The sequence below is a fragment of the Mandrillus leucophaeus genome, unplaced genomic scaffold, assembly GCF_000951045.1.
Source record: "Mandrillus leucophaeus isolate KB7577 unplaced genomic scaffold, Mleu.le_1.0 Scaffold156, whole genome shotgun sequence".
NCBI lineage: Eukaryota > Metazoa > Chordata > Mammalia > Primates > Cercopithecidae > Mandrillus > Mandrillus leucophaeus.
The window spans coordinates 2,421,706-2,444,499 of NW_012101543.1; the positions used below are offsets into that span (position 1 = coordinate 2,421,706).

Below are 22,794 nucleotides of genomic sequence, written 5' to 3' on the forward strand. Positions count from 1 at the left end.
ACAAAAAATGAACAGAAATTCCTGTAATTAAATTATATCTATAAATTGGACTATCTTTACAGAATTCTAAATGAATACATTTCCAAATTTGTGAATTTATGTCTTTACTTAGATTTGAAATTAGAAAAGCAGCAATATTTAGTTGTATGTTTGCTGCTATCTTGGAATTATAAGATGTCTTTCCTATTGATAGTTTTACCTTAAGTAATACTATCTAATCATTTGGTTTTAAATATCCCACATATGCTGATGACTTCCAATTCTGTTTTTCCAGTCTGATAACTTCTGAATTCCACACACATATACCCAACTGACTATCTGATCAGCCATTTGATAACCAGTTGGTACCTCAAACTTAACATGGAAACCACAGAACCCTTGCATGTTGCTTCACACCCTACAATGGGCTTCTCTCTTGGGCTTCAATATCTCAGTCAACAGTATCACTGTAATTTGGTTATTGGGATGAAAATCTTGATTCCTCTCTTTCCCTCATATCTCTCTTCAAATCATCTGGTAAGTCATGTTGGCTCTGCCTCCTAAAATGGTCCCCAATTTTAGGAGGTTCAACTTACAACTTTTCAACATTATGATAGTGCAAAGAAAATATGCACTCAGTGGAAATCACACTTCGAATTTTGAATATTGGTCATTTCCCAAGCTAGCAATATGCTATATGAGATACTCCGTCGCAAGATGCTGAGCAGCAGCTGTGAGCTACAGATCCTACTCAGCCACATGATCACAAGAGTAAGCAACCAAGACTCTACAGTGTCCTGTGTTGCCAGTTTTGAGGGGTGCTTTTAGAGAGGGGATATGATTTAGCCTCACTGTAAGCTAGCGTAAGTGTGTTAAAGTAAGCTAGGTTAAGCTATAATGTTTGGTAGGTTAGATGTACTAAATGCATTTTCGACTTAAGATATTTTCAAGTATTGGGATGTTATCACATTGTAAGTCGAGAAGCATCTGTCTCTCAAATTCAACCACTTATCATCTCAGCTGCTGCCTCATGAGTTCACCACCACCTATATCACCTGCACTGCTACATCATCTTCCCAAATCATATTCTACCTCTACTCTGGCCCCATCAGTCATTCCTCCACATTACTGAATAGATCAAATTATGACACTATCTTAAGGAAAATCCTTCCCAGTGCAGCTGGAATAAAATCTATTCTCCTCTCCATGCTCTACAAGATCCTCATTAACTGACTCTACCTACCTCCTCAAACTCACCTCCCTTCATTCATCATTGACTTGTCTCCAGCAGCATTTGCCATTTTTCTCTCAATTAAACATGCCAAGCACTTGCTCTGTTTAACATGACCTTCCTACTAATCTCTCTAAGGCTTCCTGTATCGTCACTCATGCCACAACTATTTCATTTCACCTCTTGAGAAGACTTTTTGGACAATTTTACCCTAAGTAACACCCTCCACCCCACAGTCACTTTCCATCACATTACCTTAGTTCATCTTCCCCGTATGATTCATTCATCCTTGAAAACATTTTTTTACCTGGTTATTATCTGTCTATCTGCTTGTACACAGATATATGTAGCAGCTTTGAAAATCTTGTTCACCACTGTATCTGAGCTGACTAAACTGAAGTCTGGTATTAACAGTATGATAGATACATTGTTAGGTACAAAATCAGCAATGCAACGCGGATTATTTTTAATCTATGTAAACTACTTAGCATGCAAGTCTATAAAAGTCACTATCCATAAATGCGAAGTTATACAATGTACTGTATTTACGTGTTGGCTTTAGTTATAGTATGTGTTCTGATGTCTGAGAATTAATTTTAACCATGCTTATTAAAATCTAGGATCTTCTGACTAGCTAAGTAACAGTCTTCTTCATATGCTTTCCTTTGAGAAGTATCTATGTTATTCAGCAAACTTTGGAGGGGCCATAACCATGGAGAAGAGTTCAACATGTGGGATTATGTATGCAATACAATACTAATGCATAAAATAAATTATGTTACCTCTTCATCCAAATGTTGGATCTTCAAGATACATACAAATAAAAATTCCTATTCCCTATGAGTTTGGATAACATGGGAGTCTTCTTTTTATTGTGCACTCTTGGCTACTGAGGTAGACACTGCCAGGAACTTCCACGTATTTTTAAATGTAATAGATTTAAAAATCAAATAAATACCTTACATATCCCCAAAGGTCACTTGGTCCCACTAATTGATCAGATACCAAATATGTGTTATGTGAAGATGAAATAAAATAATCATTTAATGGATGAGTCATATCTTGATAAACTTTTCTACATTCATTTTTAAATAGTTGACATTCACGTGAATCCATGTATCTTGTAAAACCTTCAAATGACATTTGGCGTGCTTTCCTAACTAAAAAATAAAATAAAATAAGTTAAAAGGATGCCAAAAAAACCATTAGCAAGATAAAACACTACATCTCACTTGTAAACTTATTCAGTAGTAGAGCATATTTCTAAAATATTCCTTTAGAATTAATATTCATACTATATTTATGTTGTTTGGAAACAAATTTTTGTAGTAAAATCTTTAGTTCTTCCATATCAACATTCAAGTAAAGAATATATTATTTAACTATCGCTGATTTTTTTATGCTTTGAAAATACACACAAGAAAAGTAAATATATTATAGATCAATGAACTTCCACAAGCTACACATCTGGATAACTGGCACACAGGTCGAAGAACAAAGCATTGCAGTGTTCCAGAAGCCTGCCTCCGACTAACTTTCCAGTTGCTCACCACACCCAAGTATATCCACTGATTTGACTTCTAAAAGAATAGATTAGTTTTCTTTGGTTGTTGTGCTTCATATGAATTGACTCAGACAATATATATCTTTTGTACCTGGTTTCTTTTACTCAACATTATATTTCAAAGATTTATTCTTGTAGTTGCCTGTAGTTATACATTGCTCATTCCCATTACTTTACAGTATTCCATTGTATGAGTATGCCACAATTTATTTATTCATTCTATCACTGATAGGCATTTAGATAATTTCCTGTTTGGGGCTGTTACAAATTGTGCTGCCAAAAATAACCAGTAAATGTCTTTTGGTGCAAATATACACACATTTATGTATGGTGCATGCCTAGGAATCGAATTGCTCGGTCATTTGCATATGATCACCTTTAGTAATTAATCTCTGCACTTTTTTACTCACTATAATGTGTACCAAAATATCAATTTAAGCAGAAGACTGGCTCTGGAAACAGACAGCCTGGACTCATATCCATTTAACTTGTTATATGACCTTGAGCATGTTAGCTAACCTCTTCCTATCTGTGGAATGGAGGTAATAATAGGATATACCCTTATATATTAACTCTATAATTTTTTGTTGCTATTATTGCTATTGATAGTTCATTTTAACCAAAAAGAAAAGGTGACATGAGCATTCATTTGATTAGAGTGTGATCTTTGACAGAGAATTTTATTTCCAGGAATTTATCCTATAGAAGTAGAGACTCAGTGATGTACAAGAATGCTCACATTAGCATTATTTATGAAAGCAAGATAAAAGCGGGGGAATAAACAAATTAAAGCTCAAAATGTGATACAATACTAAGCAGCCATTAAGAATAATGTATCATAAAAATAGAGTGATGTAAGTAAACGTTTATGACATCGTAAAAATGAAGAAGACAGCATTCAAAATGCTATTACTATTTTGGTTTAAAATATAAAAGCTAAAAGAAAATAAATAAAATTTTTATAGGTATACAAACCCTCTATTTCAAAATCATACAAATTTAGGAAGATAGAAGTGTATGGAGCAAATGAATCATGCATTGTAACAGTAATGACTTGCATACATTTATTATTTTTCCCTGTTTAATTAGCAGTAATTGGCTTAGCCCTTTTGAACTACTGAATAATTAAATAAATATCTTCGGTAACGGAAGAGAAAAGAAACTCATTTTGTTCCCTTAAAAACTACCAGTTTGAAATGAGGATTAATCACATGGATTTTTAAAAACCTCATTTGGTACATGTCACATACCAATGAGGGATGAGGCTGAGGAACTTGGCAGTATTTGGAACTATAAGATCATAATTCAAATGGGCCTTAAAAAGACACCAAAGTGATCAATAATCATGTAAATGAAATGCAAGGTCTTGGCTGTGTTGGAGAGTATTGGAGGCAGGTGAAGGCTCAAAAGAGGAAATGGATGAACAGTATAATATTGTAGTTAAAATGCAAACACAATTCCAAAGTGTCACTGCCACCATCCCAATATCCCATTTGTATCTTTTAATTTACCACCTGAAGTTAACAGTGCCAAAGTAATTTTTTTGGTAATATTCTCTAGATCAGTGCTACTGAAAGTCCTCATCTGTAAACTGGTTGTTTCCAGTTGGCAATGACATAAAGAGCTTGAGCCAGAACATAAATCAATTCACTACTTCCTTAGAGAAAGTCTTGCTATGAAAAAAAAAAGTAAACTGAACTCATCAGTTCTGCTTAGTGATACAGTTGCTTAATATTCCGGTGCAAGCTCTTTACCTTGCTGCAAACCTGCAAAAGTTTAATGGTGCTGAGACCAAATTGTCACTAACACTGAACTCAATGACACCACTACAATGTTGAGAACCCTCCAAAATCTTTGCATGGCACTGAGTCATGAAGCCAGAATTTTTATTGTGGCCCTCTGCCAGTCTCTCCAAACTCATCTCCCCCTCATTCTCAAAGTTCTAACCACACAGTCCTCCTGTTCCTTCAGTTCTTCAACTCACGTTTAAAGTTTCCCTTTCTTGTACCTTAGACACTTCTCTCATTGTGTCACATAACTCGTCCGTTCTTTCCGTTTAAGTCTCAGCTCAAATCTCACACTCTCAGAGAGGGTTCTCCTAAACACCCAACCTGAACTAGGTAGGCCTCCCAGGTCATCTGCTCTCCATCACCTTCCCTGCTCTATGTTTCCATATCACATAGCACTTTCTTAAGTTATCCTTTTACGTGCTTCATTATTTACTGTCAACTTTCCTCCAATCCATCAGGAATTCAAGACCTAATTGCCTTGTTCTTCACTACATCTTCGGTCCCCAAAACCATACTTGATTAATGCAGATAAATGTTTGAATAAATTATGAATGTCTGATCCAATGCAGAAATAAGTTTGGGTTTGTTAGTACCTACATTATCATGTGTCAAACATTGGTAGCCTAAACCAACTTAAAGAGGCAAAATTTGAACTTTCATACGCCCCTTCTAGGTGAATATTTTGAGTTATTCTATCAGTTAATTTCTGTAAGGTCAAACATTGTGCTTTAACAATGTTTTGGTACCATTAAATGAATATTTTATTGTATTATGTGTTTATAATTTTATTTCAAAATGAACATAAATGAAAAACTGTGAAGTGTTTTTACCCATTGAAAGATGGAACAAAGATCACAAATTCTATGACAGATCATTAGACTAAATGGTCATTTAATTTAAACCAAATCACTGTGTTCAAAAATGAAGAAAAAGCAAAAAGTATATATATTTATATATTTATGAAATGTTGTAATTATATTTATAAACAAAGTAAAATTCATCATTTTATAATATTTTCTTCTTAGAATTTTTTTTCATTTAGCACATTTAATTTTCATACATATTTTCAATAATAGAATGCATTAAAATGGAAGACCACCTATAACTGGGGTTTTAGCTTATTCATGAGATCAAGATACTTTCTTCTAATAGGGTAAATGTAATAGAATCGTTGTCTTACTTTCACCTCCAAGCTCATTCCTGAATACTTGAGAGATACATGGAAGCAATTGAAAGAAGGAGCTGAACAATGTATAGGAAACAATGTGCCACAGTTGCACAGTATAGCATTCTAAAAGGTATCAATTCTATAAAATATATTTTCCCAAAGATATTTGACCCATCCAAAAACTGTAATTTGATAACCAAAATTCATAAAAATAATTTGCTTTAAAATAATTTTTGGAAAAAGAAAAAATACTTCACATAAATATGCTGATAAAACTTTGAAATGCAAACATACCTTCTTCGATAGGTTCATATTTCTGAATGATCTCAAAAGCAATAGTTTTACTCATCTCAGTTGTATATTGTTCTTGTGTCAGAAATTGAACCAGATTATTTTCTAAAAGAATTTTCCGGTTTTCAGAATATGCGTTGAAAATCTCAACAATTTCTTCTCTGTGCGTGAGAATTCGATAAATTGCTCTAAATTCTTCTATGGTGATTCTTCCTTGTTTCAGCCTGTCATTGTCCTACTAAAAAAAATGACTGGTGGGCTCACATTGTGAGTATAAAAAATACATAAGATGAATAGTAGAGTATTTATGTAACACATAGTAATTTATACTTGAAAGAAGATGAAACTTACATTGGATTCTTCTTGAAGATAAAATATATAAAACTGCATGGAGTGATGTCAAAATTGGGAAAAGGTTAGTTAACTCTTGAAACCCAGTGGTTACAGGGATAAAGAAAGGAGTGTGGGAGAAAATGAGGGTTTCAAGTTGTCTTTCAATTTCACATTTCATTTTGTATTCCGCTTTACTTCGATACCTTCTTAAAACCATACCAGGCAGTGTGTAAACTCATGCCACTGGTGTGCAGCCTGGACTATATATGTCAGAGTGAGTCAGACACATTCAAGATCAATGTAAACTGCAGAAGCTGTAGTAGTTATGCAATACCTTGAGGAAGTGGAGTGTGAGTAATCACTGAAGAATTTGGGGCAGGTACAAACAAGATGAGTTCCAATAAGAAAGAGTGGATTCGAAAGGTCATATTTGAACTTTATGAGAAAAGGCAAGCTATTAAAAGTACCAGGACAACTGGGAGTTTCTGAATAGGACAATGAATACCAAAAATAGAAGACTGGTTTGATTAGTTGTGCATTTCCAATTGGAAGAGATAGAGAACTGCAGGTAAGAGAGCAGATAAGATGAAATTCAAGTGGGAGGTGGTGAACAGACACTAAAGAACAGACCTCAGTGAAATGACGAAGGGAGAATTCAGAAGGATTCGACACAGTGAAATTTAGAAAAATGAGAGAAATAATTCAGGAATGACCGGAGTCAGGGAGAGTCAGAAAAGCTAGTAGAATTATAGTATCACTAACAAATAAAAAAACTGGGAAATTGGAATTTCAGCTAAGAGGGAGATTTAATTTTTTAAAAAATGCTTTTTTATAACATCTTAACTCTCTTGTTACATTGTAAACAGCTCGAATGCAAGACGCATGTGTCAAAGGCGCATGGTGTCATGGTGGAGTCTGTAGTTGTAAAATCAGATGCCGGGTCTCCAGAGCTTATTAAGCAATGATAGCACCTTAAAATTATATAATCTTAAAGTAACGCATGCATATTGTTCATTACCTTACTTAACTAACATGCTTCAACTTACTGTTTTTAAATTCTGGATTTTGAGGTCCGTGGAAGTGGATGTTACAGAATTAATTCCATTTTAGCCTTATCCTACTCCTTATTTGTCATAAAATCTTAAGCAAGTCAATAAAAATGTACAAGATGCCTGTAATTCCTGACAATTTTGGTTATAGAAAGTTATATAAATAAAAAATTATGGTTCTACAGAATAGCAGCATAAAATAAAATATACATTATTCACTGAATAATGAAAGTTGTATTACTTTCAAAGAGTATAAGCTTGGTCATCTGAAATGTTCTCTGATAATTTGTTTTGTCTCGTGTTCTTCTAAAAGGTCAAAATTGTCATCTGATACTAAAAAGAATTGGAGATATAAATCCAAACAAAATTCCACGAATCCAAAGAATCACTATAATTGATCTAAATCAAAGAAGAATTGAAAGTCAAATACAGAAAAATGAAACCACACAAAATAGTGAGAGTTGTATCACTGAAGAGGGGAAGATCTAATTTTAGTAGAAAGAGAATGGAAAGGGAAAGCAACAAGGAGCAAGTAACAATGGGGAAGAAAAATAGGACATGGCAGCCTCATGATCAAGGGAAGCAGGGAGAAGAAAAGCAATAAGAAAGAAGGTGCAATTTGAGTGCTGAGGCACGTGATAGCAGCTCAGACTGCCAATGTACTAGACTCCCCTATAAGAGAAAACTGAAGTGCAAAAATCTTAGGTAAATTGTCCCCAGCCACACAGGTAGACCACGATTTTTAACTAACAATAAGACCACCCAGAGGAGCAGTTGGAAGAAAAAAAGTCCGTATACCATTACACAGATTAACAGTATATATGCAGAAATAAATTCTGTAACATGCAAATCTGACCATCTCAACTGTCTCTTAAAGTTCTCACGGCACCTCCTTTGTGTTCAAGACAAAACCCCAACTGTATTGTGTAGCATCCAAGGCCATCTAAAATGTCATGGATGATTTCTGCTCTTATCTTTTTCCTCCTTGCACCTCATACTTCAGGTGCTCTGAATTAGTTTTAGCACAGATACCAAACCATCTCTTGCTATGGTACAGATATTTGTTTGTTTGTTTGTTTGTTTTTTCTTTCTGGAATATCCTTCTTTCGGTTTAAATTACCAATTTCTACTAATCCTTGAAAAAGTGTCACCCACTCTAGAAATCTTCCTAGGTCCTCTGTATCTCCTCCCCATGTTACATTAAAATATCCCTTCTCTGAGTTCTTAGAAGGTTCCACCTTCTTCTCTTACAGGCCTTATTAGATTGGAATGACAGCCCTTTTCTATATTCATTCTAGAATTGCCTCAGACAGTGAGTTTGTCATTTGTTTCTTGTATCCTCAGGACCTAAAAAAGTGCCCGCCTGACTGGAGATATTCAGAATGTGGCCTACCACCCAGTTTTATGAATCTGATGAAATAAGTACATTTAGACGATAATTAGATAAAGGAGTTAAGTATCTCCCTAGACTTAAGGAGGATAGGAAAAGAGATTTAAAAATGCATAATCTCAGGTCCCACCTCAGGGTTCACTACCACCTTTAAAATGTTTCATATTAATCATTAAAAGTACAACATACAATAAGAGAAATCATTTTTCTCCTCTTTAAAAAATGTTCCTTAAGTGGTTATTCTTTGCAAAGCATTACAAAAAGCACTTTCCCAAACAATTCATTCAATGTCTTATATATTCAGAAATACACCATATACTTCAAGACCATGCACATCATGAAGGTAGATATTTTATTCCTTTTATTCCCAATGCTTACTACTGGACCTACCTAGAGTAGGAGCTTAATTACTATATGTTTAAATGAATGATTGAATAAACAAGGAAAAAAGAATACAAAATAATTCTATTGACTGTCATTCTGAGTGTACACTTTCAGAAAACAGAATGAAGGCTTTCCATGTTGTCACCATCTTCCAATGCTCAGTTTGCTAGTAAAATATGAAATGTTATTTAAAATAAATAATGTGATGAGAAAGCTGATTTATCAAGACAGAATTGACTTTTAATGTAAGATACAGCATTTTAAAGTTGGTTGTATCTAAAATTATACTAAAAATTAAACCTGAATACATTCAAATTATATTACAGGAAACGACATGACTTCCCACTTTCTTTTTTCCCAGACTCTGACACTAGTTTAAATTGTTTGACAATTTTGTCTTTTTCCTTTTCTTCTTCCCTTTCCTCCTTATCCAATACATGAGTCAGATAGCATACTGGGTAATAAGGATGCAAAAGTAACATATTGTCAGTGCCCTCTGGAAGCAGACAGTCTAGAAAAAGAAAGTAGGCATGGAAGTGTATAGGTGCCGAAATGTAAACTTTGTAGCTGAGCACACTGGTTCACACCTGTAATCTCCAAGCTTTGGGAAGTCAAGGTGGGAGGAGCACTTGCGGTCTAGAGTTTGAGACCACCCTGGGCAACATAGTGAGACCCTGTCTCTAAGTGTAAAAAAAAAAAAAAAAATTAGCCAGGCGCATTGGTGCATGCCTGTAGTCCCAGCTCCTCTGGAGGCTGAGGCAGGAGGATCCCTTGAGCCCAGGAGTCCAGGGGTAGAGTGAGCTATAATCACACCACTGTACTCTGGCCTGGGTGACAGAGCAAGACTTTGTCTCTAATTTTTTTTTTAATTTTAAAAATAAAATAAATTTTATAGATAATAGACACAATAAGGAAAGTTGGACAATTCTTCCTGGAGTGTCAAAGGAGAATCTTTATAGAAAAAGTGATCCTGGAGCTAAGTCTTCAGAGATGAGAAGGAAGATATTTGCCTAAATTAGGGAGAAAAGGGGCTAATTCTATTTGTTAAGATCAGAGCAAATGAAGGTACAAAGTACAAAACAGAAGAGTGTAATTGGAGAGAATGTTAGTGAAGCTGCAGGAGCAGATAAGGCAGGAGGCACAGCTGAATCCCAGGGGTCCTCAGAAGCCGCAGTGAGAAACTTAGACTTCTTTGGAAAGAATAAAGAGTTATTGATCAGTTTTAAGAGAGAAATCACATAGATTTTTGTTCTAGAAAGATTACTCTGGCAGCAGTGTAGAAGGTAGATGTTGGGATTTAAAACAAACCAATCTGTAGGGTTTTTCCAACTTTGATGTACATATGAGTCACCTTGGGACTTGTTGAAATGCAATCAGCTTCATTTCTGGTCTGACGACCACAATAAGTAGTAAGTAGTTCAAGACAATTGACATGGTGTAGCAAGTATATGAACCTAAAAAGATAGGGTCAGAAGAAGAATCTGAAAATCTCTTCAATTTCTGCTTAGATAACTGAGAGAACGGTGCTGCTATCACCAAGCAAAGAAATAGAGGAAGAAAGACAGTTTAAAAGGGAAAGATGAGTTTCACTTTAAACATATTAAATCTGAAGTACATCTGAGACAACATCTAAGCAGAGACAGCCAGTAGGCAAATGGTTGTGGGTTAGGGATAGAGGAAAACAATATGCTATAGAAGAAAGCACAATAATAACTTGGGAGTCAGACAGACCCAGACTTGAGTTTCTATTGTTACGTGAGATATGAAGAAATTATATCAACATTCTTGTGCTCAATATCCTTATGTGTAAAAAGAAGATAACAATAACTTCCTTGTAAGTTTTTAATAAAATGAGTGCCAAACCTAACAGTGTCTACATTATGGCAGATGATGAATAAATGGTGCCATTTACATGTCTTTGAAGTTCAGGATAGAAAACCTGGAACTTATTCCTATTTAAGAAGTAACCATTGAGAGTCAATAAGATAGCTCAGGAAAAGTTTGTAATGTAAAAATAAAGGATATAAAGAGCTCAACTTTAAGAGGAGAGTAGAAGGAATGGTCACACGACAGAAGGAGAAAGACTGGTCACAAATTTTAAGAGAAAATTGGGAGAGAATGATGTCATAGAAGTTAGAACAAGGAAATTTTTTAAAAAGAGGGATAAGTGAAATGCACAGAGAAACTAACCAGTGGATTTTACATTTTTGACCTAAAAAGATCTTCGAGATATGTATGAAAGCAAAACGGATTGCAATGGATCATTGAACAAGTGCAGAAAGAAATGTAAAGGATTCTTTTGGTTTATCTGTTAAAACAGAGAATGTAACATTAGAAGAGAATATGGTGCTATTTATTTTTTAGATGAGACTTTTTAAAAGTTTACATTGTGGAGGACCAACTAAGGTAAGAAACCATAAACTTGAGGTGGAACCAAACAGAATACAAGGGGCTGAGTTGATTCCAGGTAGGGCAGAATCAGTAGAGAAATAATTTCTCTCTCTCTGAACACTAGCTTCCAATCCATTCTAACTAGTGTCGTGTTATTTATCCTAAAATATGTAATATTTCTTTACTTAAGAATTTTCAGTGAGTATCCCTTGCCTACAAAAGGAAGTATAATTTCCATGGTCTACTGTTCAAGGTTTCCATCGTCTGGCTATAACTGTCATTTGCAACTATTTCTTACCACTTCCTTTCATGCATCCTGCACTCCAGTCATATTTGATTACTTTTTATTCTCCATGCACTCTTTCCACATACTCCATACATACTGCTTCTTATTTAAGGTCCAGCAAGAATGCCACTTCCATCATGGCATCTTCTATAAAAGCCCAAATTAAATAGAGTCCCTTCTCAGATTCCCTGCTAGTATTACTCATGAGATATATTATAAGCTACTTATAAAACAGTAATTTCTGCATTCCTTTTTCTGCCCTTAAAAGAGAGATAACACTTTATTCACTTTTTACAATTCACAGTTTCCTACAGAGTGTCAGCACATACTATAGATTTAATAGTGGCTATTAATTCCTTAGAGAATTGGAAGACTCAGGGCAAATCCTATAAAAACATTCCTGAAATTACAAAGGATACTATTTCTTACTCAGCCAACAATCAAAAGTGTAATCCAACACTCATACTATGTATTGAAATAACATATATTTCCTATAAAATATTTTAAATGCTATAAACACTATTGTATGATAAAAGCGATAGTCTTTTTTAGTAAAGGGGTTTTAAAAATCTTAGAGAATTGCTGCTCAAACCATGAATCAATAATTAATCTTGTAGAAAGAAGTTTCGAATATATTGCCAGGATCATAAAGTTTTATTTTCTTTACTCAAATTTATAATAAAATGTCACCTTGTAAGAAAATAAACTCATGTCAGAATTTACGTCAGCTACTTAGAAAATGAACAAATGTAATTCAATTGTGTATACTTAACTGATGCAGTGTCTACATATATTTATTGAGCACTTACTTTGTTCATGCCTGGTACTAGGTACATTCATATATAATATCTTATTTAATATCCACAACAATCATGTGAGATAGCTATGTTAGTAGTCCCATTCTATGGATTAAGAAATTTGCACAGGGAGACTTTTAATTTGCCAAGTAGTAAACAACTAGGATGTCTTTGAGCCAAGAATCTCTCTTTTTTTTTTTTTTTTTGAGACAGAGTCTCGCTCTGTCGCCCAGGCTGGAGTGCAATGGCCAGATCTCAGCTCGCTGCAAGTTCTGCCTCCCAGGTTTACGCCATTCTCCTGCCTCAGCCTTCCGAGTAGCTGGGATTACAGGCGCCCGCCACCTCACCAGGCTAGTTTTTTGTATTTTTTTAGTAGAAACGGGGTTTCAACGTGTTAGCCAGGATGGTCTCGATCTCCTGACCTCGTGATCCACCCGTCTCGGCCTCCCAAAGTGCTGGGATTACAGGCTTGAGCCACCGCGCCCGGCCTGAGCCAAGAATCTCTAGTGCTCTGAGAGACTAGAAGATTTTGATCACCAAAGATTGATTAGGACTCATTTTATTTACTCTGGGAAAAGGTGCATCCATAAAGTGAGAAAAAATTAGCAACTAGAGTTGAAGTAAGTGAGCTGAACGTGTAAGAAGCTTAATCTTCAACTATCCATAAAATACAGTTAACCAATACACCTTCCCTAAGGATTCTACTTAATCAACATGTTAATGCATACATGGCAATTTAGCCTAAGGCGACAAAGTTTTAAATTAGTGGTTCTAGAATTATGTTAATAGATAAGAATAGTTTATCATGATTATCAGCCTTGTATAAGTAATTTATGCTTCTAAAGTACTTACAGTTATTTTAAGGAGGTTTTTGAAGTATTCTTAGCAAACCCTGCCTCTCTAATTTTTATAATTAATATTATTTTCATAGCTACTCCAAAAAGGCTTTGCTAAACAATAGATCTTCAGGCCTGCTCATGTCCATAATCATACATTTCAATTAGTGAGCCATTTCTGTACTTTGACAATGGTCGAGCATCCTATGTAATGCTTTTAAATATGGCATGTATTTTACTAAATTTCACTTCAGATATCTCTGCCCTGAAGATAACATAAAGAAACCTGATAATCACTGAATAATATTTACAACATTTCACGTGTGATACAGATTTCAATATATTACTATTTTTATTTTGTCTTTAATGCAAATTTTATTAAATCGGGAAGCAATAGCTTTTCTCCCTTTGGAAGATACTACCGGAGGAAAAATCCTGCATGTAAAGATTTTCATAAAAACTTGTGTTCTTTGAATGTGGTATTAGTCATGAATTGATTAAAATTCTGATACCTTATGGCCACACGCACTGCTTGGATTCAGAGAAAGAGTTCTGCAACTTTTGTTTTCACTGGGGTGTCCCGAGAAGCACGGCTTTTCTTTTTTAACCTCCTCTTTGTGGTTTGTAAACTTGAGGGCTAAATCTTATTGAGAGAAGTGGTTGTTGGAAGACAATTCTCCATAGGTCTCTTGTGTTTCTATGTTTTTTCTGAGCAGAGGTATTGATTGCTTTTCTTCCATACTAGATTTTCAAGGACATTTGTATAGCGAACAGCTTTGGTAAAGATAGTGAACAGCTTTGGTAAAGATAGTGTCTCCTTCCAGAGAAAAAAAGCAGTTTTGTTTACTGTTCCCTATAATAATGACAATGACAGTCTACAGGGCAAAGATCAAGTAGGCCTACTGCCCACCATAAAAGGCCCGAGTTCCTTAATCTGAAGGTAACTGTTCTATAACCCAACCCACTGTGCGTCACTTGTTCCTCTTCATACCACACTTCAAAAACTGGGGCTTGGGGAAATAACATCAAAATGCTAATACTCTGACAATTGTCATTTCTTTTAGTTATAAGCTGTCTTTTTTTTTTTTTTTTTTTTTTTTTTTTTTTTTTTGACCCACAAGCCTGCTTCCACCAACTTCCATGGAGCTACATCAGGCCAATTTGTTAGCTTGCAAGGAGGGTAAAATGTCAGATCTTTCCCAGTTTGTGTAACCAATAACAATTCAACACAGATTGTGTCATCTGAGTACTCACGTTCAAAAAACAAAATCATACTCAGGATTTTAATGTTCCTAATGATCTGGATTGGCCAGTCTAGATTTCTTGCCTGATTTTCCAAGAAATTTGACATCTTCCTAGTACAAAATTCAGCTAACATGGCTTTTCCTAATTTTGTTAATGATCCTTCCTTCTGTCATCTAGTGACAGAATTGAGCCAGGTTTCCCTCCTACTAGTTCTTCAAACAAAGATAATTTTTGGATGATTTTCTCTTGGGGAATAAGTGAAATAACATATGTTTTCAGATTATATATTCCTTCTTGATTTTTTAAATCAATTTATGGAGGTATAATTGACAGACAGAAAGTATACACATTTAATGTATACAACTTGATGAGTGTGGAGATAAGTATACAGCCATGAATTTATCAACACAATCTATGCCACAAACATATCCATTCCTTCCAAAAGTTTCCTTCTGCCCTCTTTATTATTTTTTCCCCATAGGGTCTCGCTTTGTCACCCAGGCTAGAGTGCAGCGGCACCATCACAGCTCACTGCAGCCTCTATCTCCTGAGCTCAAAGGATCCCTCCACCTCAGCCTCCCAAGTAGCCCAAGTAGCTGGACCCACAGGCACACACCACCAGGTCCAGCTAATATTTGGTATTTTTTGTAGAGACAAGGTTTCACCATGTTGTACAGACTGGTCTCAAACTCGTGAGGTCAGGCGATCTGCCCACCTCAGCTTCCCGAAGTGCTGGAATTACAGGCCTGAGCCACCGCACCTGGACCCTCTTTATTACTTTTGTCTGTGATAAGAATACTCAATCTAAGATCTACCCTCTTACACTTTTAAATATGCAACACAGTGTTATTTATCACGGGTACAATGCTGTTCAGTAGCACACTGGGACAAACTATACCCTTTGACTAACACTCCCTTGTTTTCCCCTCCCTCAGCCCTGGTAACTATCATTCAACTCTCTCCTTCTATGAGTTTGACTGTTTTAGATTCCTCACATAAGTGGTGTCATGCACTATTTGTCCTTCTGTGTCTGGCTTATTTCCCTTAATATAATGTCTTCTAGTTTTATCCATGTTGTCACAAATAACAAGATATTCTTTAGTTTTTCAGGATAAGTAATATTTCATCATATGTATGTACTATATTTTCTTTATTCATTCATAATGGACAGATTGCTTGCATGTCTTGGCTATTGTAAAATAATGCTGCAATATATATGGGAGTACAAATATCTCTTGATTTCAATTCCTTTGGGTATATACCCAGAAATGGGATTGCTGGACTATATGGCAGTTCTATTTTTAATTTTTGTGGAGCTTCCATATTGTTTTCCACAGTGGTTGTACCAGTTTGCATTCACCTCAATAGTACATAAGAGTTCCTTTTTCTCCATATTCCTGCCAACACTTTTCTATTATACTTTTTATAATAATCATTCTAACAGGTATGAGGTGATATCTCATGTGGTTTGATTTGCATTTCCCTGATGATTAGTGATGTTGAGCACCTATTTATATACCTGTTGGCCATTTGTATAGCTTCTTTAGGGAAATGTCTATACAATCTCTTTGCACGTTTTCTAATCAGGTTACTTGGGGTTTTTATTCTATTGAGTTCTGGGATTCAATTTTGGATACTATTCCTTTATCAGATAGATATGTGGTTTGCAAATATTTTCTTTTATTCTGTAAATCGCTTTTACATTTTTGTTGATTATTTATTTTGTTGTGCAATAGCCACTTTGTTTCATGTAATCCCACTTTTCTATTTTTAGACAAGTTTTTGTTACCTGTCTTTGTTACTATCCCTTTGGAGTCATATCTAAGAAATTCTTGCCAAGCCCAATGTCAAAAAGCTTTTTTCCTATTTTCTTCTATGAGTTTCATAGTTTCAGGTCTTAAGTTTAAGTCTTTAATGGACTTTGAGTTGATTTTTGAGTATGGGATAAGGTCAGAGTCCAATTTCATTTTTTACATGTAAATATCCAGTTTTCCCAGTGCCATTTATTGAAAAGACTACCCTTTTCCTCACTGTGTATTTTAGTACCTTTGCAGAAGATCAGTTGACTATATATAAAGGGGTTTATTTCTGGGCCCTCTATTATGTTCCTTTGGTCTATATATTTGTTTTTATGCCCCTACCATACTGCCTCAATTACTACAGTATTTTAAATAGATTTGGAAACCAAAAATTGTGACGCCTCCACCTTTATATTTCTTTTTTAAAGATTGGTTTTGGTTATTCAGGGTCTTTTTTGGTTCCAATAGGAATTTTAGGATTGTTTCTTCTGTTCCTATAAAAACAAAACAAAAATGTCATTGGGATTTTAGTAGGGATTACATTGAATCTGTAGATCACCTTGGGTAGTACGGATATATTAACATGGGATGTTTTTCTGTTTATTTGTAACTTTTAAAGTTTGTTTCATCAATGGTTTACAGTTTTGGCGTGCCAGTTTTTCACTTCCTTGGTTAAATTTATTCTTAAGCATTTTATATTTTTTAATGCTAATGTAAGTGAAAATGTTTTCTTGATTTCTTTTTGGATAGTTCAGAGTTAATGAATTGAAATGCAACAAATTTTTACATACTAATTTTGTATCTTGCAACTTTACTGAATTTAATAGTTCTAGCAGTTGTTTTTGTTGTTGTTTTGTTTTTTTGTTTTGAGGACTCTCACTCTGTTGCCCAGGCTGAAGTGCAGTGGCATGATCTCAGCTCACTGAAACCTCTGCCTCCCAGGTTCAAGTAATTCTCATGACTCAGCCTCCTGAGTAACTAGAATTACAGGCATGCACCACCAAGCCTGGCTAATTTTTGTATTTTTAGTAGAGATGGGGTTTCACCACATTGGCCAGGCTGGCCTTGAACTCCTGACCTCAGGTAATCCACCCACCTCAGCCTCCCAAAGTACTATGATTACAGGCATGAGCCACAACGCCTGGCCTTCTGGTTGTTTGTTGACAAAATCTTCAGAAGTTTCTACATGTAAGGTTGTGCCATCAGTGAATAGAGATAATTTTGCTTTTGCCATTCTAATGTAATTGCCTTTTATTTTCATTTCTTGACTAATTACTTTGGCTAGGATTTCCAGTACCATCTTGAGCAGAAGTGGTGAGAGTGGGCATCCTTGCCTTTTCCTAGATCTTAGAAAAATTTTTTTCAGTTTATTTTATGTGATATTAGCTGTAGGCTTTTCATATATGGACTTTATTATGTTAAGTTCCTTTTATACTCAATTTATTGAGAGTTATCATGAAAGGGAGTTAAATTTTGTCAAATGCTTTTTCTATGTTTTTGAGATAATCATGTGATTTTTATACTCCATTGTGTTGAGGTGGTGTATTACATTGATTGATTTCTGTATGTTGAGCCATGCTTGCATGCCAGGGACACATATTATTTGGTCATGGAATATGATCCTTTTAAAGTGCTATAAATTTGGTTTGCTATTATTTTGTCGGGCAATTTTGCATCTATGTTCATCAGCAATATTGGCCTAAAGTTTTGTTTTCTTGTGGTGTCTTTGTTCAGCTTTGGTATCAGGATGATGTTGACCTTATAAATAAAACTGGAAGTGTTCCCTTTTCAATTTTTTAGAAGCATTTCAGAAGGATTGGTATTAATTCTTCTTGAAATCTTTGGTAGAATTCACCTGTGAAGTCATTTGGTCCAGGACTTTTTTCGTTGGGCAGTTTTTGATTACTAATTAAGTCTTCAAATAGGGTGTCACTATGTTACCCAGGCTGATCTCAAACTCCTAGCCCCAAGTGATCCTCCCACCTTGGCCTCTCAAAGCACTGGGATTACAGGCATGAATCACTGCACCCAGCCTCTCAATCTCCTTTTTGCTATTGGTCTCTTTAACCTTTCTAGTTCTTCTTGGTTCAATCTTGATGGGTTGTATGTTTCTTCAAATTTCTCTTTTTTTCTAGATTGTCCAAATTTATGGTATATGATTGCTCATAACAGTCCCTATGTGTTTTTCATTTTTGTGAGATCTGTTGTAATGTCTCCACTTTCATTTCTGATTTTATTTATTTGAGTCCTCTCTCTTTTTGTCATACTCTTACTAAGTATTTGTCAATTTTATTTAACTTTTCAAAAAAACAAGTCTCAATTTCCTCAATTTCTTCTAATTTTTTTCTTTTCTATTTTAGTTATTTCTGTGCTAATCTGTATTATTTCCTCCCTTCTGCTAAATTTGGGCTTATTCACCACTGATTCTATAAATCACTAACATCTAATACAGTTACCATTATTATTTTGATGTAGTTAGACATCCAATCCAAGGTTTAATGCTAGCATTTCTGTATTCTCAGGAAGTTATTCTAAACTGATTTCCTGGTATTATTTCAGATTTTCTCAACAACTAATTTTACCTTCTACCGAAATGCTCTCCATCTTGATTGTAAATATAGTTAGTATAATTAATTGTTTTTCTTCTTAAGAGACTAACCTTTATATGACATTTACTCACATTGGATTAAGTTCCTCCTAGGATAGGATAGGCAGGGGGTGGATATCATCTTACCTTAAATATCCGTTTCACATGAATATAACTGCACCGAATATCTAATTTTTCAAGTAACCTCTGAGTTTTTTCTAGATTAATTTTTCCACCTCTAAAGTCATCCTGAATCTTCGACAAAAACCATGTAGAAAGCACAAAAAGTTAAGGAAATTCTCATAGAAAGGCACTGAGTATTTAAAATTCCTAAAGAAACATTTGATTTACTGTACTTATTTGTATTTTTAAAGAATATGCTTAAATTATAGGATAATTGTATGATAAATAATATTTTTTTAAAAAAATTAAGTAGTTACTATGCTATAGTAAAGGTATGAAGGGTATAGCACAATAAAAATACAAAAAAAGAATTAAAGTTAAAATTTGAGAATTAAAGTCATTACTTAGAAAATACATTAAAACATTATTACAATCTATTGTTTGAAGGCATGAAGTTGGGAGGCAACCAGACTTCAAGATCATCTCTCACCTGATCTCTCTGTTTTAGTTCTCTAATCCAGAAAGGTGATCAAATTAACCCTGAATCTTAAGGAAGGTGGAAGCATTAGATGAATTCCTAATATGTCACTGAACACAGTTTCTGCTACTTAGTATTCAATAAATAGTAACCATGACTGATAAAGTTATTATTACTACATTAGTCAAATGCCCAGCTATACTATACACACTCAAGACAGTAACATCTTAAGTACCATCAAAAAGCATCAAAAATACCATGGTAAGTGTATATTTGGTATGAAAGAGAAAACAAAAAAAAATTTTTAAAAGCTTACTTATCATAGATAAACTAAAAAAGTTAGGACACTTCCATTTGAAAAACTAAGATCGAAATGAGATAATGACAATTATCACTAAAATTATAAAAGATATAGGTAAAAATTGTGCAAAACTACTCAGTTTCAGATTGTTAAAATGTATTGAGATCTCCTTAAATTTAATAGTTATGACTTAATAGAATAAATAAAGCTCATTTTCTTGTAAGAAAAAGATACCAGAATGTAAGGAAAGTTAGAAAAGCTCAGAACAGACATCGAACAAGCAGTTCAGCTTAAATGAAGAGGATTTAAATTCAGAACTCTTCGAAAAGAATAACAGCATCAAGTAAAGAGGATAATCAGGAGAAAGAAGAGAGGTAGAAAGAAGCTCTCAATGGATATTTCATTTCCATAGTTTCATGACCTGTAGAGCCGTTTCTCCTCACTTAGAAGTCTTTCCCCAATAGGTGCTGTTACGGGTTCCAAATACAATTAACTCTGCCCCTTTGCAGAAAATAATTTCTTGATACTCCTCAGCTGTTACCACTTTTCTAGGGAGAGAGCAGAGAACACACAGTGGTTTGTCGCCTTTGTTCTTTGAAGCTAGCTAACACTTCACCGTAGAAACAGTAAGCAAGATGTAGTACCTGCACTACCCTGCCCTTGAAACTGTTTGGCTTCTTACATTCTGACCATCTCCAAACCCACAATATTTGAAAATGCAGCTTTCCCTGATGTCTGGCATTTTTCCATGAACTGCCATTGTATCTCATTTTATTTTTTACTATTTTGTTTAAACCCCTCAAACCTTTCATCACAATGTAATGTGCTTCCAGTGGGTTTGGGCAGCTACTCTGAGAGCCTGAGTATAAATCAACACCACTGTGATTCCTGAAGTTGCAAAGTGCTGTCACTCTTGAAATTTTGGGCTGCTTCTCTAGATCCCTGACAACATATAATGCACACAGAGACACACCACTTTCGAAGAAGACTGTTCAGGAGGCTACGTTCTTAAAATCTTCAAAATAGGTATAGCTGGTTGGCTGGGCACCACACTGTCAGGTGACTGTCATTTTTTCCTTTTGGTCTGAATACCCATTGTGATATCATCAGAGGTTCCACACTTCACAAGGAAAGCTTCTTATGACCTCATCAGGAGGCTCAGACCTTGCTAGACTGCCTGCTTTCATGGGTAGACACAATAACCTTCAGCTTCAATGTTAACACCTTGATGGGAAAGGTGTCTCATGGAATGTTTTCTTATCCTTTGAACACTCTTCATTTCAGAAGCTTTGCTTCTGTTGCAACCAAACATGACACTTAGCGTGCTAAGCAGGAAGGACAAGGAAAGAGTAATTCGCAGACTGTTATTACAGGCACCTCCAGGGGAATTTGTAAATGCCTTTGATGATCTCTGTCTGCTTATCCGTGATGAAAAACTTATGCACCATCAAGGTGAGTGTGCAGGCCACCAACACTGCCAAAAATATTCTGTACCACTCTGCATCGATGGAAATCCAGTACTCTTGTCTCACCACAATGTAATGGGCGACTACCGATTTTTTGACCATCAAAGCAAACTTTCTTTCAGATATGACCTGCTTCAAAATCAGCTGAAAGACATCCAAAGTCACGGTATCATTCGGAATGAGACAGAATATCTGAGAGTTGTTGTTCTGTGCGCCTTAAAACTGTATGTGAATGACCACTATCCAAAAGGAAATTGCAACGTGCTGAGGAAAACTGTCAAAAGTAAGGAGTACTTGATAGCTTGCATTGAAGATCACAACTATGAAACAGGAGAGTGCTGGAATGGACTTTGGAAATCTAAATGGATTTTCCAAGTTAACCCATTTCTAACCCAAGTAACAGGAAGAATATTTGTGCAAGCTCACTTCTTCAGGTGTGTCAACCTTCATATTGAAATATCCAAGGACCTGAAAGAAAGCTTGGAAATAGTTAACCAAGCTCAACTGGCTCTAAGTTTTGCAAGGCTTGTGGAAGAGCAAGAGAACAAATTTCAAGCTGCAGTCTTGGAAGAATTACAGGAGTTATCCAATGAAGCCCTGAGAAAAATTCTACGAAGGGATCTTCCAGTGACCCGCACTCTTATTGACTGGCAGAGGATACTCTCTGACTTGAATCTGGTGATGTATCCTAAATTAGGATATGTCATTTATTCAAGAAGTGTGTTGTGCAACTGGATAATATAAAGAATTGCTCCTGGTAACTATCTTGATTTGACTCGTTTGTGTTTCTGGGGAATGGTTATTTTCCTAAAATTAAGCAATCTGTAGAGATGTCTCTCACTTACCCAATGCAAATTTAAATGGGAAAAGTGTAACAAGTAATTTTACTTGGGGAATATTTATGAATAATGCAAGAAAATGTGAAGTCACTGTGTTTCATGGCGGTGACCATCATAAAGACCAAGACATTTGTTAGAAACTAAAATAGTTTTATAGAATATGGGATTCCAGAAATAATAGAGAGGTGGCCAGGGTTAAGGCTGTGTGTGTGTGTGTGTGTATGTGTGTGTGAGAGAGAGAGACAGAAAGAGAGAGAGAGACTTTTGACTTTGTTTTGAACTGAAAAGGTATACAAATGAATATCACTCCACAAATGATATTTTACATAACTCAATTCAGTACTGGACCATCCACGAGAGGGTGAATTTCAATAAATGACATTAGGTTTGGATTTTCCACAAAACCAACAGATATCAAAAATCTAGCTCACATGAAGGACTATTACTAATTTTGGATCCTCTTCCAC

The 22,794-nt window shown here is 35.2% G+C and overlaps 2 protein-coding genes across 4 annotated transcripts in view; one reads left to right on the forward strand and one right to left on the reverse strand.

Moving 5' to 3' along the window:
• The window catches only part of PLCZ1 (phospholipase C, zeta 1), a 55,933-nt gene extending 34,810 nt beyond the window's left edge, over positions 1 to 21,123 (reverse strand). Inside the window, exons 1-5 of one of the 3 annotated variants that reach the window (XM_011975458.1) lie at positions 20,996 to 21,123; positions 20,422 to 20,570; positions 19,268 to 19,391; positions 6,027 to 6,261; positions 2,169 to 2,370 (exon numbers count right to left, since the gene is read on the reverse strand). In XM_011975458.1, the coding sequence (XP_011830848.1) occupies positions 2,169 to 2,370; positions 6,027 to 6,081 (257 nt within the window). In that variant the 5' untranslated portion in view covers positions 6,082 to 6,261; positions 19,268 to 19,391; positions 20,422 to 20,570; positions 20,996 to 21,123. The remainder of the gene's footprint in view (positions 1 to 2,168; positions 2,371 to 6,026; positions 6,262 to 19,267; positions 19,392 to 20,421; positions 20,571 to 20,995) is intronic. The other 2 variants (XM_011975457.1, XM_011975456.1) reach the window with 2 other exon arrangements.
• A 53-nt stretch (positions 21,124 to 21,176) lies between these two features.
• CAPZA3 (capping protein (actin filament) muscle Z-line, alpha 3) lies at positions 21,177 to 22,252 on the forward strand. The gene has a single exon (XM_011975459.1). The coding sequence runs from the start codon at positions 21,333 to 21,335 to the stop codon at positions 22,230 to 22,232; it is 900 nt and encodes a 299-aa protein (XP_011830849.1). The 5' UTR covers positions 21,177 to 21,332; the 3' UTR covers positions 22,233 to 22,252.
• Positions 22,253 to 22,794: the final 542 nt, after the last annotated feature.

What these genes read in the sequence shown, in the direction of transcription:
- CAPZA3 (XM_011975459.1), top strand. Translation starts at nt 21,333, where the DNA reads ATGACACTTAGCGTGCTAAGCAGGAAGGACAAGGAAAGAGTAATTCGC.